Source organism: Neopelma chrysocephalum, unplaced genomic scaffold (genome assembly GCF_003984885.1).
Source record: "Neopelma chrysocephalum unplaced genomic scaffold, ASM398488v2 Primary Assembly neopelma1_141, whole genome shotgun sequence".
In the NCBI taxonomy this organism is placed as follows: Eukaryota; Metazoa; Chordata; class Aves; order Passeriformes; family Pipridae; genus Neopelma; species Neopelma chrysocephalum.
Genome location: NW_020897803.1, coordinates 2515195 through 2530980, shown reverse-complemented (window position 1 = coordinate 2530980; position 15786 = coordinate 2515195). Strand labels below are relative to the sequence as shown.

The window sequence follows — 15786 nt, the reverse complement described above, 5'->3', positions numbered from 1 at the left end:
AAGAAACACATGTGCAAGATCAGCTTCCTAAGACTGGTTGGTTGTCTTATAAAGCTGTCTTATGACAACCAGTTGTTCCATAAGAGTGGATACAGCCGGTGGGAATAGCTTCATACTCTGTCTGTGCACACGACAGTGCTGGAAGGGGACAATTTTCTTGAACAGAAAACCCCAATTTCAGTGTAGAATGATGATCAAAACATCCAAAATCAACAAACACACAAATGAAATTTATTGGTGATTTAATTAAAATGAAGTGAATGCACACAGTGGGGGAAAAAAATCTCTCCCTTTGGAGCAACTAACGCACAGGAAATCACCTGTGCTGTTTTTGGCTAGGGTAGAATTAATTTTCTTCAGAGAAGTTAGTAGGTGGTTTTTGGATTTGCACTGGAAACAGACAGGTTTGATAATATAGAGATGTTTTTGTTCTTGCTGAGCAGTGCTTACACAGTGTCAAGGCCTTTTCTGCCTGTTACACCACCCTACCAGGGAGGAGGCTTGGGGTGCACAAGAATTTGGGAAGGGACACAGCCAGGACAGCTGATTCTAACTGAACACAGGGATATCCCACACTATATGGCACCATGCTGAGCATATCAAGCTGGGGAAGAAGAAGTATGAGCTGGTTCTCCTTGATTTCTCAAGCCCAGGATCTGAACTTGATCCTATCCCCATTGAAACTGAAAAATGTAAGTAAAAGTAAGAAAAAGAGGGTGCCGCTCTCTGAGATAAGACTGAGCTGAAATGTTTAGGAAGCTTTCTTTTTCTCCTTTTATCTCTAGCACTGTGTATGTTTAGATTTTTACCAAGGTCTTTGAAGGTTGAAGTGCTCACCAGAAAAAACTCCTCCCAAAATCATATTCCATAAATTTGGGTGAAATTTTTCAGCATATGACCTTCTGATCATCATTCTTCAAGATCAACTGTGGACTATCAATGCCACATTGTTCCCCTAGTAAGCTCTGACAGAAAACTTTCTGTAGATTAACTGAATACTCATGGAGTATTTTTAACACCATTTTCTAAGAGGGCATCAGTCCTACATCTTCTCTGGTACATATCAAATCTAAGCCTGATTACTACATATGAAGAGCATTAGTAAATGCTCGATTAAACCACTAATTCTGACATTTTTTTCAGTTTGTTAACTTCAGTAGTGTTGCCCGTAAACAAAGACACAAACCAACAGAGTGTCGGTTTATGCGGTGCTTTATTCGGGGCCCCGGGAACCTGAGGACTCACGTCCCAAGTCAGGATTCCAAAGACCCTCATTTTCAGTTCAGCTTTTATACACAAACAAGTTTACATTTGGTTTCCACGGCAAAATTAGTACGTGCAGTTCCACAGCAGAACAGTCTCATTCAGTTACAAACGAGCTCATACTGCTAACAATTGACAATCAACCACTCTAATCATAAATCTACTCAAGCTGTCTTACCCCTAGTAACTGTTTAACAGACCCTCACCACATCCAAGGTAACAAATCATTATATACATGCTTGACTAAATCCTTTAATTATTGTTTCTACTTCTTCAGTACATTTCATGCTCACAAACAGGGTTGCTAACTTACTACTTTGGAGTGCTGCTTTTTAGGCCTATTCTCTTACTAAGCCTTAGCCATTCTACTACTAATTTAAATTGCTCTGCAACAGTAGCAATATATTCTGTCAAAAGGTCTCTCTGATCTATCAAAAAATGGCTAATACCACTTTTCACAATCTTCACGACAATATATGGTTTTCCAATTCTACCGGTAAGATTTACTAAAAGAAACATTCTATCATGAAGATACCTTTTCCTAAATACAGATCTATACAGGATGCACAAATAAACAGCTGTTGATTTATACAAGAAAATGTCAATAAGAAGCAGAACCTATTTAATGGCAGATTCTTTCATTTTAGTTATTTACTTACAATTTGTGAAGAATTCAGTTATTAATGAAGAGTGTGGACTTTCATAGTGGAAACCAGCCCAAAAGACAAGCCAACATTTTCCAAACAGTTCTTGTGTAAAAGTTGTTCGTGCCACAGGGAAGCACCAGCACAGGGGTGCTGAGAGATCAGTGTGAACACTTACAGCACAATAGAACTGAGGAAGCAAAATGTACTCAAGAAAGAAAGAAAACAAAGGAATTGAGTGTGTTATTTCCTATGTTTGTTCTGATCTGCTTGGGGATGAATTTGGTAGACAACACAACAATTTCAATGTTCTCATTACCAAAAATTGAACCGTTTCAACACCTAATGAGTTTGAGGAGGACAGTGAGACAATGGGGGTGTTTCTGAGTCCTTAACATAGACAAGATGCAATAATTTCAGTAAGTATCATCAAGACAAAAGCCTCCCCTTTGATCTTTCTTCCCACCTTTTCGTAGTATTTGACCTCATAGTCCAAGATGATCCCATTTGGATGTTCAGGTTCTTGCCAAGAGAGAGACACGCTGTTCCTGGATGTTCTGTCTTTCCTTATGACTGTGATGGGGGACGGAGCTGCAGAGGGGAAGGCGGGGAGGAGGAGAGGAGAGAAAAAAGCAAATTGAGTTTTATCTCTGTTCCAATTCTTGGCAAAGAGCATGGTTTCCATTTAACAGACTTCTGAGCAAAGTCTGGATACAAGTCTGGGCTTGTATCAACATCCAGCAGCTGGATTACTCCTGGTACACATGTCTGGGAGCACACTGGCCTCGTGGAAAACAAACCGAGATTCTCTGTTAGACTGGAGCACTGGAGGCAACACTGCAGATGGTTTTGATCTGCTACTACAGGGTAAGCAATGAAATATATTCCATACACTAAAACACAGAACAAAATAGCAGTACTACCTATTCTTTGCAATGCTGAAGTATTATCATTACCAGACTGCAGAACTCCGATAACATTTTCATGTGCAAGTGTAAACCAGCGCTGGGATGCATTATGTACAAGGAGCTCTTGGTAGCCATGGTCAGTAATAACCACCAGCTTACTGCAGAATAACATTTGTAACATTATTTGGTGAGCTTTCCACAGAAAAATTGCTCCCGTGTACAATTTTCCTTCACCACATTTCTCTGAAACTGAAATTTGAGTGAAAAAAAAACAAAACTAAACTACAAAATAACCTAATTTTTTATATGCATTGATCAGAGTTAGGCATTACAACTGATTGCATGCCACAGACTCACCCATAACTTGGAAATAATATCAATGAGACACACACACACGCAATCATAATTACCTAAGATTCTTGAACATCAGTTCAGTTTTAGACCACCCAGCTCTGTGCCTTGTTCCAAGACCAGGTCTGGGTTTTGTGGACTCACTGAGAGCCATGCAATTTTTTTAAATTATTTTTTTCCTGTTTCTTTTGGGTTGGCTTCCCACTCCAAATGCTTCTCTCCCATGGCTTTGGCCAAAATTCATCAGATTTTATCTTACAGATCACACACTGAAGGTTGTAACTGTCATTTAAAAAAAAATCTTTACTAATAAACGGTCTTTTATCTTAACATGTAAAGAAAATGTGTTTATAAGTTCAACATTTTGCTATCCTAATAAAAAAGCTCTAGAGCTGATCTAAACAATTTAATATCAGCTGAATCCTATAAAGCTTTTACTGTTCACATAAAACTAGCTGTACTTTACAGGCATTACATATTTTCATGCTTTAGGCAGTGCTCTTTCTGTTTGGATTTTCATTTCTGCAAGAGAACTTTCAATAGCCAGGAAAAAAAAGCCAAAAAACCAAACCAAACTAAAAAAAAAAAACCAAAAAGCCCCAACAAGTTTTAAATAAAATAAATTTTAGAAAATTCATTCTGCTTGTGATTTTGCTAAACTTCCATGAAAACACACCTTTAAGTCCTGAGTCATAATCTAAATGTTGACATCGTCCTTTAATTGAGTTCATTCTGGGTTGAACACATGCTCTGAGCAGCATTTTCATATTTTAGATGGTTCACAATAGCGTTTTGAAAATATTAAAAAGTTCTTTTTTGGTTTTTTTTAGTTTTTTTTCCCAGTAGGAAGAATTTATCCTGAAGTTAAATTACTAAAATCAGTTGCTGGATGGTTTGTGTTTTTTTTTTTTTTTTAATGAGGCTTATTTATTTCAAATAGAATGGGAAAGAGTCTATTTTACTCAGATATATGTTGGTCAAGAGCTGAAAAGCATTAGGGGAAAGGATACAGGACTTGTTTGTAATTAATGTCCTTCAGTAATTCCACTTGAATTCCACTCAGGCACAAACCAGTGCTAGAGCCAAAACACAAAGTGCTTAGAAGGCTGAACTTCTCTGCTGTAACCAGCTCTATAACTTGTATACTCATACTTGCTGCTTTTATGCTCTCATAAGTCATTTTTATGTCTTTTTTTAAGTCAAGCTATTCATCTTTTTTTTAATATGTGAATAGATCTCCAAGCTCAGTACCCCAGCTGGTAACGCTTCCCATTAAGGTAACATTAATACTGATTGTATGAATAATTAATCTGTGATTAACAGAAATGGCTTTCCCCCCAATAAATCATGGTAATTTGTGCTGTAACAGATTCTCAGGGAAGGCTGAAACAATCTTACATGCTCTAATACAGATATGCTTTAAAAAAAGCTTTCTTCTAACACAGTATTAATTATTTTGAGCTCGTTTGCACACATCTCTGCAGATGCTACCAGTAACTTATCTCACAGCAGTCTATTAGAAAAGCATCTGCTGCACAGTTATCAATAACATTATAAAACATTCATATACCTCTCCTAATCCCCAGGGCTCCCAAAGCTGCTTAAAAATTATAAAGAGTGCCTGGAAGAGACACATGGGCAAATGGAGGGGAGATGAATAATCATGGGAACACAACGTTTCCAGCACCTTTAATCCCACACCAAAATAAGATAAAATGAAAAAACTTACCAGCACAGAACCTGGAATAACCTTTCTTTGCTGGTCTGTCAAAATTTTAAATCTTAATGCAATCTTTTTTGTTTTTCTGCTATACCTGTTAGATAGGTGGCTTTGAAAAGTGTTGGAAGTCTTGAAACCAATTGAAGAAAATATCTTGTTCAGATGATTTCCAAGTTCCAATGGATTTCAAAGGATGACTTGGAGTTTAAATCAATGGATTTAAGATACAGTTAGAGTTAAGGTAACCTGCCTTATAGTCCCAGCCCAAGGCTGAGGTGCAGCTGGGAGGAATAACTTGAGATTTTGACCTTTAGATTAATTTCTTTTTGTATACATCCCCAGAATATAATGTAGAACTTAAACTGTGTTCTAAGTAGTGTCCAAGCATAAGTCAGCCTTAATTTACATTTAACACCAGTATTGTACCAATATTGTAAAATACAATACTGTATTTTATTATTTAATTGGAAGAGTCTGAAAATCCAGCAAAGAGAAAAAACAAAGTTAACATTATAAACCATGAAACAGCAAAGGCATCACAACGTGCAGCAATGCATATAGTCTTTAGTCTTCTCTACAAGAAAGAGAGAACCAGGAGCTTCCTGTTTCATGAAAAGATTTAAATAACTACAATAGGATGAAACTGAATTCAAAATCAGGCTACGAAAAGGAACAGAAGTACTTAATAATTAGAATAGCCATTTTTTCATTGAAATTCCATGATTTTTCATTTTAAATTAACAGATAATTAGGTTGTGCAAGAATAGAATGTGAGAACAAATATTTTAAATGTTTGCATCTCCCACCAACAAAAAAAGTTTTCACTATGGGTTAGCAAACAATAAAACATTATCAAGCCTTTTAGAATTAATTGAAGTTTTAAAAATTATATTAAAGTATCAATAGCAATACAAAAGTTAGTTTATCATTTAGAAAACATGCATTTAAAGGTAAAACTTTAGGAGAGTACTTTTTTAGACTAAGAAGATGAATAAATGCTGTGTCAGTGATTTTTTTTAATGAATCCCATCTCATTTGCCTCTATGTATTTACATTTTTATTTTTATTTTGATTAATATATTAGAACTCTTAACTTCTTCACTTGAATAAGAGTTGTGTTTTTTTATAATTAAATTTAGGCTTGTGTGGCCATACATGAAGAGATTTGGTCTCAGTAGTCACATGCAAAGCATACAGAGGTGTTTTCATACAGTATTTATCTGGTGCTACAGTCCAACTGCTTCAAGCAGTTAATATGAGGATTCAAAACTCCCCAGAGTTACAAGGGGAAATGTACTTTGAGCGCTCAGTGTTGTTAGGTAGCATTTGTGACAACTGGGAATGTGGATGTTGAAAAGGTAACAAACACAATGATCCAGGGAGCTCAGACTCGCGAGTGTAAAAACCTCCTCAGTCATGGTTCTTAAAGGTGCAACCAAATAACATGAAGGACCGAGCGGGGACGACAATAAAACTCTGCTCAAATTGATTTCCCAGCGAAACTGAGCCCAACAGATCATTTGTTTTCCTCCAGTTTAATAGCAGCTATATATAAATTTCCTTATGGACTTTTTCCTTATTCCTTGGTTATTGTTTTCATATGTGACTGGCTTACAGATGTATATAAGTACTAGGAGAAAATTCCTTGTCCTGTGACAGAGAGAACTCAGTATTAACTTTGGGAAGCCAACAACTGCTGAAACATTTAGAGGCTTTTTGTTTCTTGCTTAGGTCTCTAGATAACAAATTAAGTTTTAGGAAAGGATTTAATTCTAAAATGACCCACAGCTCACTTCCAGCTTTTGCTTGCAGCCAAAAGTAAATATGCTTTGCCTAGGAGAGCAAAATATTACAAACTTTGCTGAAAGATTGAGACAGCAGAATTGACTGTATTACCCAATTTTCAATTTCTGCCCTGCTGAACAAAAGGAAGGCTTGTTCCTTTTTCTTTCTTTAGAAAACTGATGCTTTTATTATCTCATCATAATACTGTAATCTGATATAACATATAAATTTTCTTTAATGTCTGTGATGCCCCTGGGAGGTAATGTGGAACAAGAGCAGTAAATAAAGATCATAACCTGAAAATTAAATCTGCATTCTCTGACAGCAGGATCCACTGGGACCCAAACCCAACTCTGTAAGTCTTAGAGGACCAGCATCCAAACCACAAAACTATCACACAATTCAAAGTAGAAATACTAACGTTTGAATGAACAAACTGATATCTCAAAGGCATTTTCTCTACAATACTGGAGTCACGTCTGCAGAGTCAGGACACAGGAAAACTTATCCTGGTCCAAGGCTTGGTCTGGCTCTGCTCATAATGCTGCACATACACATTTTGACTCATGCAAAAACACCAGCTTTTCCATCTTTAGGTTTATCCATCCATTCCAGCATTCAATTTGTGACAGAGTCCTAAGTAATGACTCCCATATCAGTATAATGATGTCACACCTCCATGACATGACGTCTGTAAGAACAGCTACACTTGTACTTGGATTCTTTAACATTTCCAACATCCATTCTGTGGATTATTGTATCTGAGGGGTTTCTTATAGAACCCTGCACACAGAAAGCAGGACCTGCACTGTTTTAAACCCTGTCTAATTGCATTCTTCACTTTTTTCACAGTTAAAGGTGCTGCCTCCATCTATGTGGTTGTGCTGAAGCAAGCAAGCCCGATCCCACATTCTTGATCCCACAGGCACATTCCGAGAAGGTCCAGACAGTGTTGGGCCTCCCAGGAGGCAAGAGGAGGAGGAAACACTCACACTTTTAACAACACCTTGGAAACCTGCTAAACCCTCCACACTCCTCTTCCAGATACAATTACCCCACCACCTCCATGTGTGTGCAGACACAGTCTTTAATCTCCAGGACACATAGTTAAACTAGCACAGTACCTGTGTTGTGTTCCTGCACCTTTTCCTTGAGTTCAATACATTTTTATGACTTGGGCTGTAAAATGTCACCTGATTCTGTGACATCATTAGGTGACCATCAGCTAGAAGGCAATGTGCCTTCCCTGCCACCGGGAACCAGGCATTAGGGAGTTCAGTCATCCCAAAAGCAAGGGGCCCACATCAGCATAAAGGACCCTCACACCAGATCCAGGCAGTAGGATGCAATCACAAGGAAGGGGGTGAAAAGGCTCCCAGTTTTTGGGAGAGGGCTATCAAGATCTGGGCATTTACACATATCAAAACGTGGAAGGAAAGAAACAGGACAAAACTTCCGAGACAAACAGAAGCAGAGTACCTTTGGATGAAACAAAGCCATGTGTGTTTCTCCCAGAAATAGGGCAATTTTAAGGACTTGTTTTTTCGTGGCTGTTTTAATGGATGACTGCCTGCGTTATGGCAGAAGGACCCAAATGTATCTGGAAACTGGTGTACTCCAGCCTGTGGTTACAGACTCCAGAGTGGCTGCAGGCATTTCACAGGTGCTGGGAAGGAAAGCTGGCAGGGAACTGGGAAGGGGAAAACAAGCAGCTTCAACAGGAGTTACACTAAAAGGCAGCTGCTTGATTTCGCTCTCAAGTGCAGAGAAAGGCAACCTTCTGCCCAGCAGCTGTGACTGGACAAGTGATTATTAGAGATCATTTCTCACTTTTACAAATAAATCCTAAATTAAAACCAAGCTTCATTAAGTGTAGCATGTGCACGTTCTTATTTCTCCCTCTCTTTATTAAAAGAGATAGCAGATGCCTTCCGCAGAGCAAACAAAATGTGTGATTTGCTCATATGTTTAACACATGTATAATAAATCATGGAAATGCCATGTCCATTTGGGAAGTATCAGGCTGCATGAGGCACTTGCTTCAGAAACCGAAAATTATGGTGCCACGGTGTTCCCAGCTGTTATTTCAGAGAGGAGACAAACGCTGTATGTGCTTTCATAAGGATTCAGCCCAAAGGTACTCATAACACAAATGTTATTCTTTCTGTTCTCTGTTGAGATGGTGCTGGTGGAAGCCTTGAAATACTTCATATTTCTCACTGAATGTGTTAAGACCGTATCAGTTTAAAATAAACAGTTTTGCTTTGCCTTCCCTACCCCTTTGTTACATTACCTTATAGGATGTTAGAGCCTCGTGCTTCCTGGTGTGGGGTTTCTGGAATGAAGAATTTATTCACCATGCTCAGATCATCAATGGTCAGCTGATGAGTTGGCTTTCCCTTTCTGGGAAAGATTAAGTATTCCCTTAACCAGTGAAATCCCATTCATGATGTAAGAAGGTAGTTAAGAACTATTTCTAAAAATGCCATTTTCCACAACTGCAGAAGACAATTGCCCTCAAATAAGTAATTTATGACATAAAGTATTTCTCTCCTTTTAAGTAATCACCAAGAACTCCTGAACTAGTCTGACAGTAAGTTCCATCAGAGTCTTTTCAACCTGGCCAGAACATAATATGAAAAGGAACAACATTTCTCAAACTTCTTGCCCTGTAATTTGGTGCAATCACTTTTGTGAAGGTTAACTGGGAGAGAAGGACCTCTGATGAAAAAGACTTGAAAGGTACTGACATCTCCTTTCATATTCTTTTGGATTTTGGGATGATTTAATATTTTTCTTTGGTTTAAAATATTTTTTAATATATATAGAGGCATAGTTTACTAGAAAGAATGTTAGAAAGAGAATTCTTTCATACTTATTCTGCTGTAGAATTTGACATCGCAAGAAAAGTAAAAATAAACAAAGAAATACAGCTCCTTGAGGGATTTCTGAAGTCAAGCTTAAATATTCCGAGTATGGTCACTTCACAAAATTGCAAAGAAGCAGCAAAGTCTTTAATTTTCAGAACAAGGTCTACTGGCTTCAGAGGGTACCTGCCTTCATGAGCACTATGATACATCCTCAGTCTCAAATCAGCTTACACTGTTAATGTGAGTAAAACCAAAGTATGTGAAGACTGTAACATGTAGGGGTGCATAACTTTGAAAGTAGAATTTTGTTTTATACAAGGATGATTTTACAAACAATAATTATTAAGTTAATAATTCCTATTGCAGGAACAGTCCCCAAACTCAAGGAAATTTTTTTTTCCCAGCTGTCCCCAGCCTGCAAATTGTCTGATGGAATTTGCTGCAAGAAGCAAGGGAAGTTGATAGCTCTGTTTACAATCAAGAGGAACACAACTTCCCTCCGTGGTTACTAAGAATGCCAGCACAGATAATGGAGAGAGAGCCAGAAGTATATTATTTAACTGAGGGCCAAGCATCCTTTCTACCTACATTTCTTTATTTTTACTGTTTAACCAAACTAAGATATTAAATGAGAGTAGCCTCATGTTAAAGATTAACAGAAGCAAGTAGAGAAAACCACTATCCGCTGATTGCGGAAAACAATTTCACCATGACCTGTGGAGCTGGGAACTAAAAGCATTGGAAGTGAAAGCCACAAACTTCACCTGTGAACTTTCTCTAAGGTCATGGGGACTGTGCCTGCAAAGAAGAGACAAATGTACGTCACAGACTTTGAAGTTTCAGCTTCCTTGACGTTCAGGGGAAAAGGGATCAAAGGCTTTGCAGGCAGAACATCTCCAGCTAATAACAGGCTATGCATGGAGTGACATTGTTAAAACACTTCCCTTTTATATCCCTAAAGGAGGGGGTTTATTGAGTTAAAATGATCCTTGAATAGCCTCTGGGCTGAACTGTAAAACACATTTGAAAAGCGTAAAATCTTTATTTATGCCAGGAATGTTTGAAACTCAAAAGATAAATGTCACTCAAAAAACCAAGCATGTCCCAGGTATTCAGTACGTAATGGGGCACAGCTGTAATAACAGTCAGTGAACCACAGGCTCCCTACATCATGTCATTAGCTCACTTTTAATAAGTGTATCTTCTTGTCCTTTTTATAAGGACCATAGGGAAAGAAAGACATATATCATCCACCAAACATCTGTGGCTTTCTCAAGTTGTCTTTCTTAGAAGATAGATCTACTTAAGGGACTTGCCTTGGAATATACATTGTAAAGTGCACAAACCTTCTCTAACTGTGGATTTTGTTTAAACATGGAGCATCACACATCATTTGTGAGTTGCTGAAGACAGTGCAGTCCAGCTTAACAGAATAAAGGCTGAACATATAAATAGCATCAAAGTTCCACCAGCTTGGTGTTGATTTTATTCCCTTGAAGCAACAGATTTCAGGCCAATAAAATTCTAGTTCTGAGGAGGTTTTAACAACTCTTTCTAGGAGTCACATGAGTCTTTGCTTATAACAGCACTGAAAAATTGACTGATTCTTTCTCCATTGTAAATGTTTAACCCTTCAAGCTGAAATCAACACGTGGCTTGAAATTTTCAATGCCACATGTAAATCAAGGTATTACAAACCAGCTACATCTGCCCTTTAAGACTCACAGTGATCTAATTTCTGTACCAAGTGGTCACTTTTGTTCTCAGGGTTCTTTGAATACTTTTTACCCTGGCTCCTTGCAAAAACTCCATAGTGCCTTACTGGTTACCTTCTTAAACAAACTTACACCTTCTGTGTTTCAAAACCACTAGATTTAACAGCTAGTCCATTTAAGAAAGTAGAGTAAATTAAATTTGATTCAATGGATGTAATATACTGTGTGTTCACACTTTAAGAAAATATTTGTTGTGTTTTTATCATGTTGTTATTCATTAATCCTGAAAAAGATGAGAGGAAAAAATGGATTACCAAGTCAAGTACCAGTCTCATACTGCCAAAGAGAAGTATACAGTTATTGTAGCCATCTGTTTACCTACAGCTTTTCACGCATGGCTTAAATGATTAAGCAAGATGATTAAACAGGTTACATGGATTGTTCTGCTTTCTGGGTTTTAGAAATACAAAAGGTAAAAGGAGGAGACTCCTGATAATGAAACTACTGCTCTTCTAGGGAAGCCTGTGGTGAAACTGGGTAGATTGGGGTTTTTTGTTATTGTTTATAGTACAGCTGTGCATAAGATGCCTTGGTTTGGATGCAGGAGTGGCTCTTCTCTAAGCTTCCTCTATGAAAAGTGCCAAACAGAGAAAGGAATCAACATTTTACAAGTGCACAACTGAATTGTGAAGGGGCCAAAACTCATTTTTAGGCTCTCAGTTGAGAGGGATAATCACTTTCTAGAGTTACTAGGAAAATACTGACAACTCTAGTTGGAATTTAGCCCACAAAAAGCCTCCTATGTTCCCCCTGCATTTCTTTCTACAGCAGGTAAGCAGAAATTATTACTTAGACTCTGATTTATTTATTTTTGGCACCTACCCGTATCCTATCTGAATTGTGTGGAGGAGCTGTGTAGAAATGAGGACAGAGTTTGAAGAAGTCTCTTGTTGCAACATATCCCCTTGGTTTCTTTGCTGATGCCAGGACAGCACAGAACTTATTTAGTACTAAATTGCCTTATTGTAGCTGAACTCAATTGCCACCACTATTTGCAGCTGCACTGTTGAGACCTTGGTTTAAAAGGCCTTAAATTCTCAAGAGCAAAGCAAACATAAGCCTACGTTTAAAGCTGTTACAGTGTGCTTTTAGTGATTATAAGAAAACAATCTATTTTATTATCAAGCAGGCATGCAGTAAACATCTGAGGTATTAAAAAAAAAAAGAAAATATTTGAGTATCAGCATAGGTTTATTGGGAAAATAGGGGAAAACTAATTATTTTCACTAAACTTTGATGCTAATAATTATTTTGCTGAAACCCTGAACACTGAATCATCAGAAATAATGGAAGGGGTGACACATATGTAAAGTTGGGGTTTTGAGATAGAATATTCAGCTTGACATGGAGTAGCTGCTGTAACCAGGAAAATGTTGTTGCACAAAGAGGGTCACAGATTTGTCCCTGTGTTCCCACATAAAGGGTTTTTATTTTGCTCATTCTGCTTGCTCTGCCCTGTGGTCCCTCCAGTCTAACCTGGACAAATGGATTTGTTACCCTCCATGGTGAACCATTTGAACGTGGTACATAGAAATTCAAGACAAAGCTGTAGACAAGATCTTGGGACAGCAGTTAATATTCTAGAACTTGCAGAGTTCTTACAGCTATGAAGCCTAAATACAGCTTTACACATAAATAATCTGTCTCCACAGTAAAACTGCACTAGTGTAATGTAAGCTTGTTTATAAAATAGTTTGTTCAGATCAGTTCAAATCCCAAAATGGGCACTCTTCCTTTGGAGTGTCCTAATTAATTTAACATGAAAAAGTAGGAAAAACCTAATAGAGTAACACAAGCAGTAGTTTAACTACTAATTCAAAACTACCCCCTGTAATCTTGTATCTTAATATTCACATAGTGTAAGACAGTTAGGGGAAAGTAAGTCTCAGTTTACTCATTGCTGACTCTAAGGGGAAGCACCAAAGCTGTTTGCTATAGTGCCACACCATACAATAATTCTGTACAATACACAGATGAATAAGATTGGATCCTGCAGGCTTTCTGATGGAAAAGCTGAGGAAGGAGATGTAACCCACAGGCAATTTAACTAAGTCCAAATCTCTCTCTTTAAAGCCATATAGTCTTACAGAGGTATTCTGTAAAATAAGCTAATCTTACTGCAGTTTTCCATATTCATGTATGCATAAACTTTATGTTCTTTGAAAAATGGTAAGAGTTTGGAGGTTAAAATTATAATAAAAAATAAAAAAATAAAGTAAGTTTCAAAAATACAATCCTGATTTTTTGGAAGCAGAGATATTGAGGTTTATTTATTATTTACAGCCCCTCTGCACTCATAGGTTTACGTTCTTTCCAATCTGAGTAAGTGTATGGGGAGTTTGGTCCCCCAAATTTCATGGAAAAATTCTTGCTATATAGACAAAAAAGTCAGAGTTAAGAGAGGATAGTAATTATTAATCAGTCCCTTACCTGGTCTCCTTCCAGCTGCCTTTATCCTCTTTGCACACAACCATGACACAGCAACTGGGTGGAAGGGGGGGCTCTGCAGGGCACTCAGGTCAAGCCCCTGCCTCTAGCAGGGTCAGCCAGAGCAGGTTGCTCAGGACCTTGATTTGTCAGGTTTTGAATACCTCCACAGACAGAGATCTCTTTGGGCTACACATTTAGACTAAAAATAATTTTCTCTACATTTAAACAGAATTTCTAGTTATTTCACCTGGTGATCATTCCTTCTTGTCCCACTACAAACCACCACCACTGAGAGTGGCCCTCTGTCTTCTTTATACCTTCCCATCTGGCCTTTACTTACATGGATAAGATCCAACTGAGCCTCCTCTCCTCCAGGCTGAGCAATCTGGAGTCTCAGCTCTCTCAGCCTTTTCTCATAACGGCAGATGTTCCTCTCCCTTAATCATAGTGGCCCTTTACTGGTCTTATCTCAGTACATCCATGTCTCCTTTATTGGGCTGGACACACCACATGTGGCTTCACCAGCGCTGAATAAAGGGCAAGGATCACCTCCTTCACCTGCTGGTAGTGCTGTTCCTACTGCCCCCCTAGTCCCAGATGGTCCACCAGGACCTCCAGGTCCTTCCCTGCAAAGCTGCTTTCCAGCCTGTTGGCCTCCAGCACGTCCATTGAGTTAATCCTCCCCAGGCATAGGAGGTACTCAACTGCAGGAATGTTAAAGATTCACTCTGAAAATAAGATGTTGCAGGAAGCTCACCAGAATTACATTGTGGAAAGGCAAGAAAATAAGAAAGACTCAGCTTCTTCACAGTGCTAAAAACATGATTGTTGAGAAAATGTTTTGTATCAATTTTACACAGCATCTTGTTCAACTTTGGGACACAGACTTAGAATGAGAATTCCTTACAAACCAATTATAACACCTTCTTCAGTTAAAACTAGAGCCTTTAAAGGTAACGGCCAGAAAATGCTAGTTGTTTCTGATCTCCTAATCAATTAAACAATTTTTTATCATTAGGTATATGCTTCTACCCAATAAGACTTACATACATTATGCTTAAACAGGTACCACATTTAATTTAGTTAAATTCTAGGATATATATAGTTAAATTAGGTATATATATAATTAAATTAATATATAGGAAGTGCAGCTCCCTTCAGGAACATAGCAAGATGTATTTGTTATTGTTCACTTTGGGAATTCCCCAAGTTTCAACAAGCTCAGAATGCTTTCAGTATTTGTTTCGTTTTACACAATAAATACAGTGAGAACTGTGGTTATTATTTATTAGATGTGCCATTATCATATTGTTTGCATGAATTTATAGTTGCTAGAACTAAGGAATACAAGGCTAAACAAAACTAAGCAAGCAGATTTCAGATCAAACAAACAGAACTACTTGTTGCATGGTGAACCTTCCCACCAGATCTGCTGCGAGGAAAGGATTCAGATGCCACTGGGATGGCCAACACTTCCAAAGATCTGCTAATGATACAGATTTCTGCAAGTTCTAAAAGTTCTTGTCTCCTCTGATTGCAAAGAACACTGCAGAGATGTCTATTTTAAATCCTGTGAAGTCAATTAGGTCCTTGATTAAAATATTAATCTTTTTGTCCAGCATTCCTGAGTCATACCTTTAACCTGTATGATAGTATGGGATACCAAAAAAACACTCATGGGGAAAAAATACTGTTACTTTCTCAGGCAACATCTGAAAAACATACAAAACTGACCTATGTCTCAAAGGTAATGCCTGTTTCACATCGGACAACCTCCTCCTTTATTTTTGTAAACTGATTACCCAGCAGCATGACTGCATTGTCCCTACCAAATCTGAGTCTTTCTTCAGTGCATTTAATATCCTATTTCCATTTAAAACTGCCTTGGGCTCCAGTGTCAGTTCTCTGCTTGCTACAAGCCCTGACCTGAACTGGTTGACTTTTCCCTCTGGGTTACTTATAATGCTCCAAGGAAAATACAACGTTCTGGTCTTTACAGATAAATAGATTTAAAAAAAAAAAAAACATAAACTTTACTCA

At 37.9% G+C, this 15786-nt stretch overlaps 1 protein-coding gene across 2 annotated transcripts in view; it reads right to left on the bottom strand.

The window, feature by feature from the left end:
* The window catches only part of EPHA3 (EPH receptor A3), a 206343-nt gene that overhangs the window by 51142 nt on the left and 139415 nt on the right, over window positions 1–15786 (bottom strand). For both annotated transcript variants that reach the window (XM_027699756.1, XM_027699755.1), the window contains exon 6: window positions 2374–2498. In XM_027699756.1, coding sequence (XP_027555557.1) covers window positions 2374–2498 — 125 coding nt within the window. The remainder of the gene's footprint in view (window positions 1–2373; window positions 2499–15786) is intronic.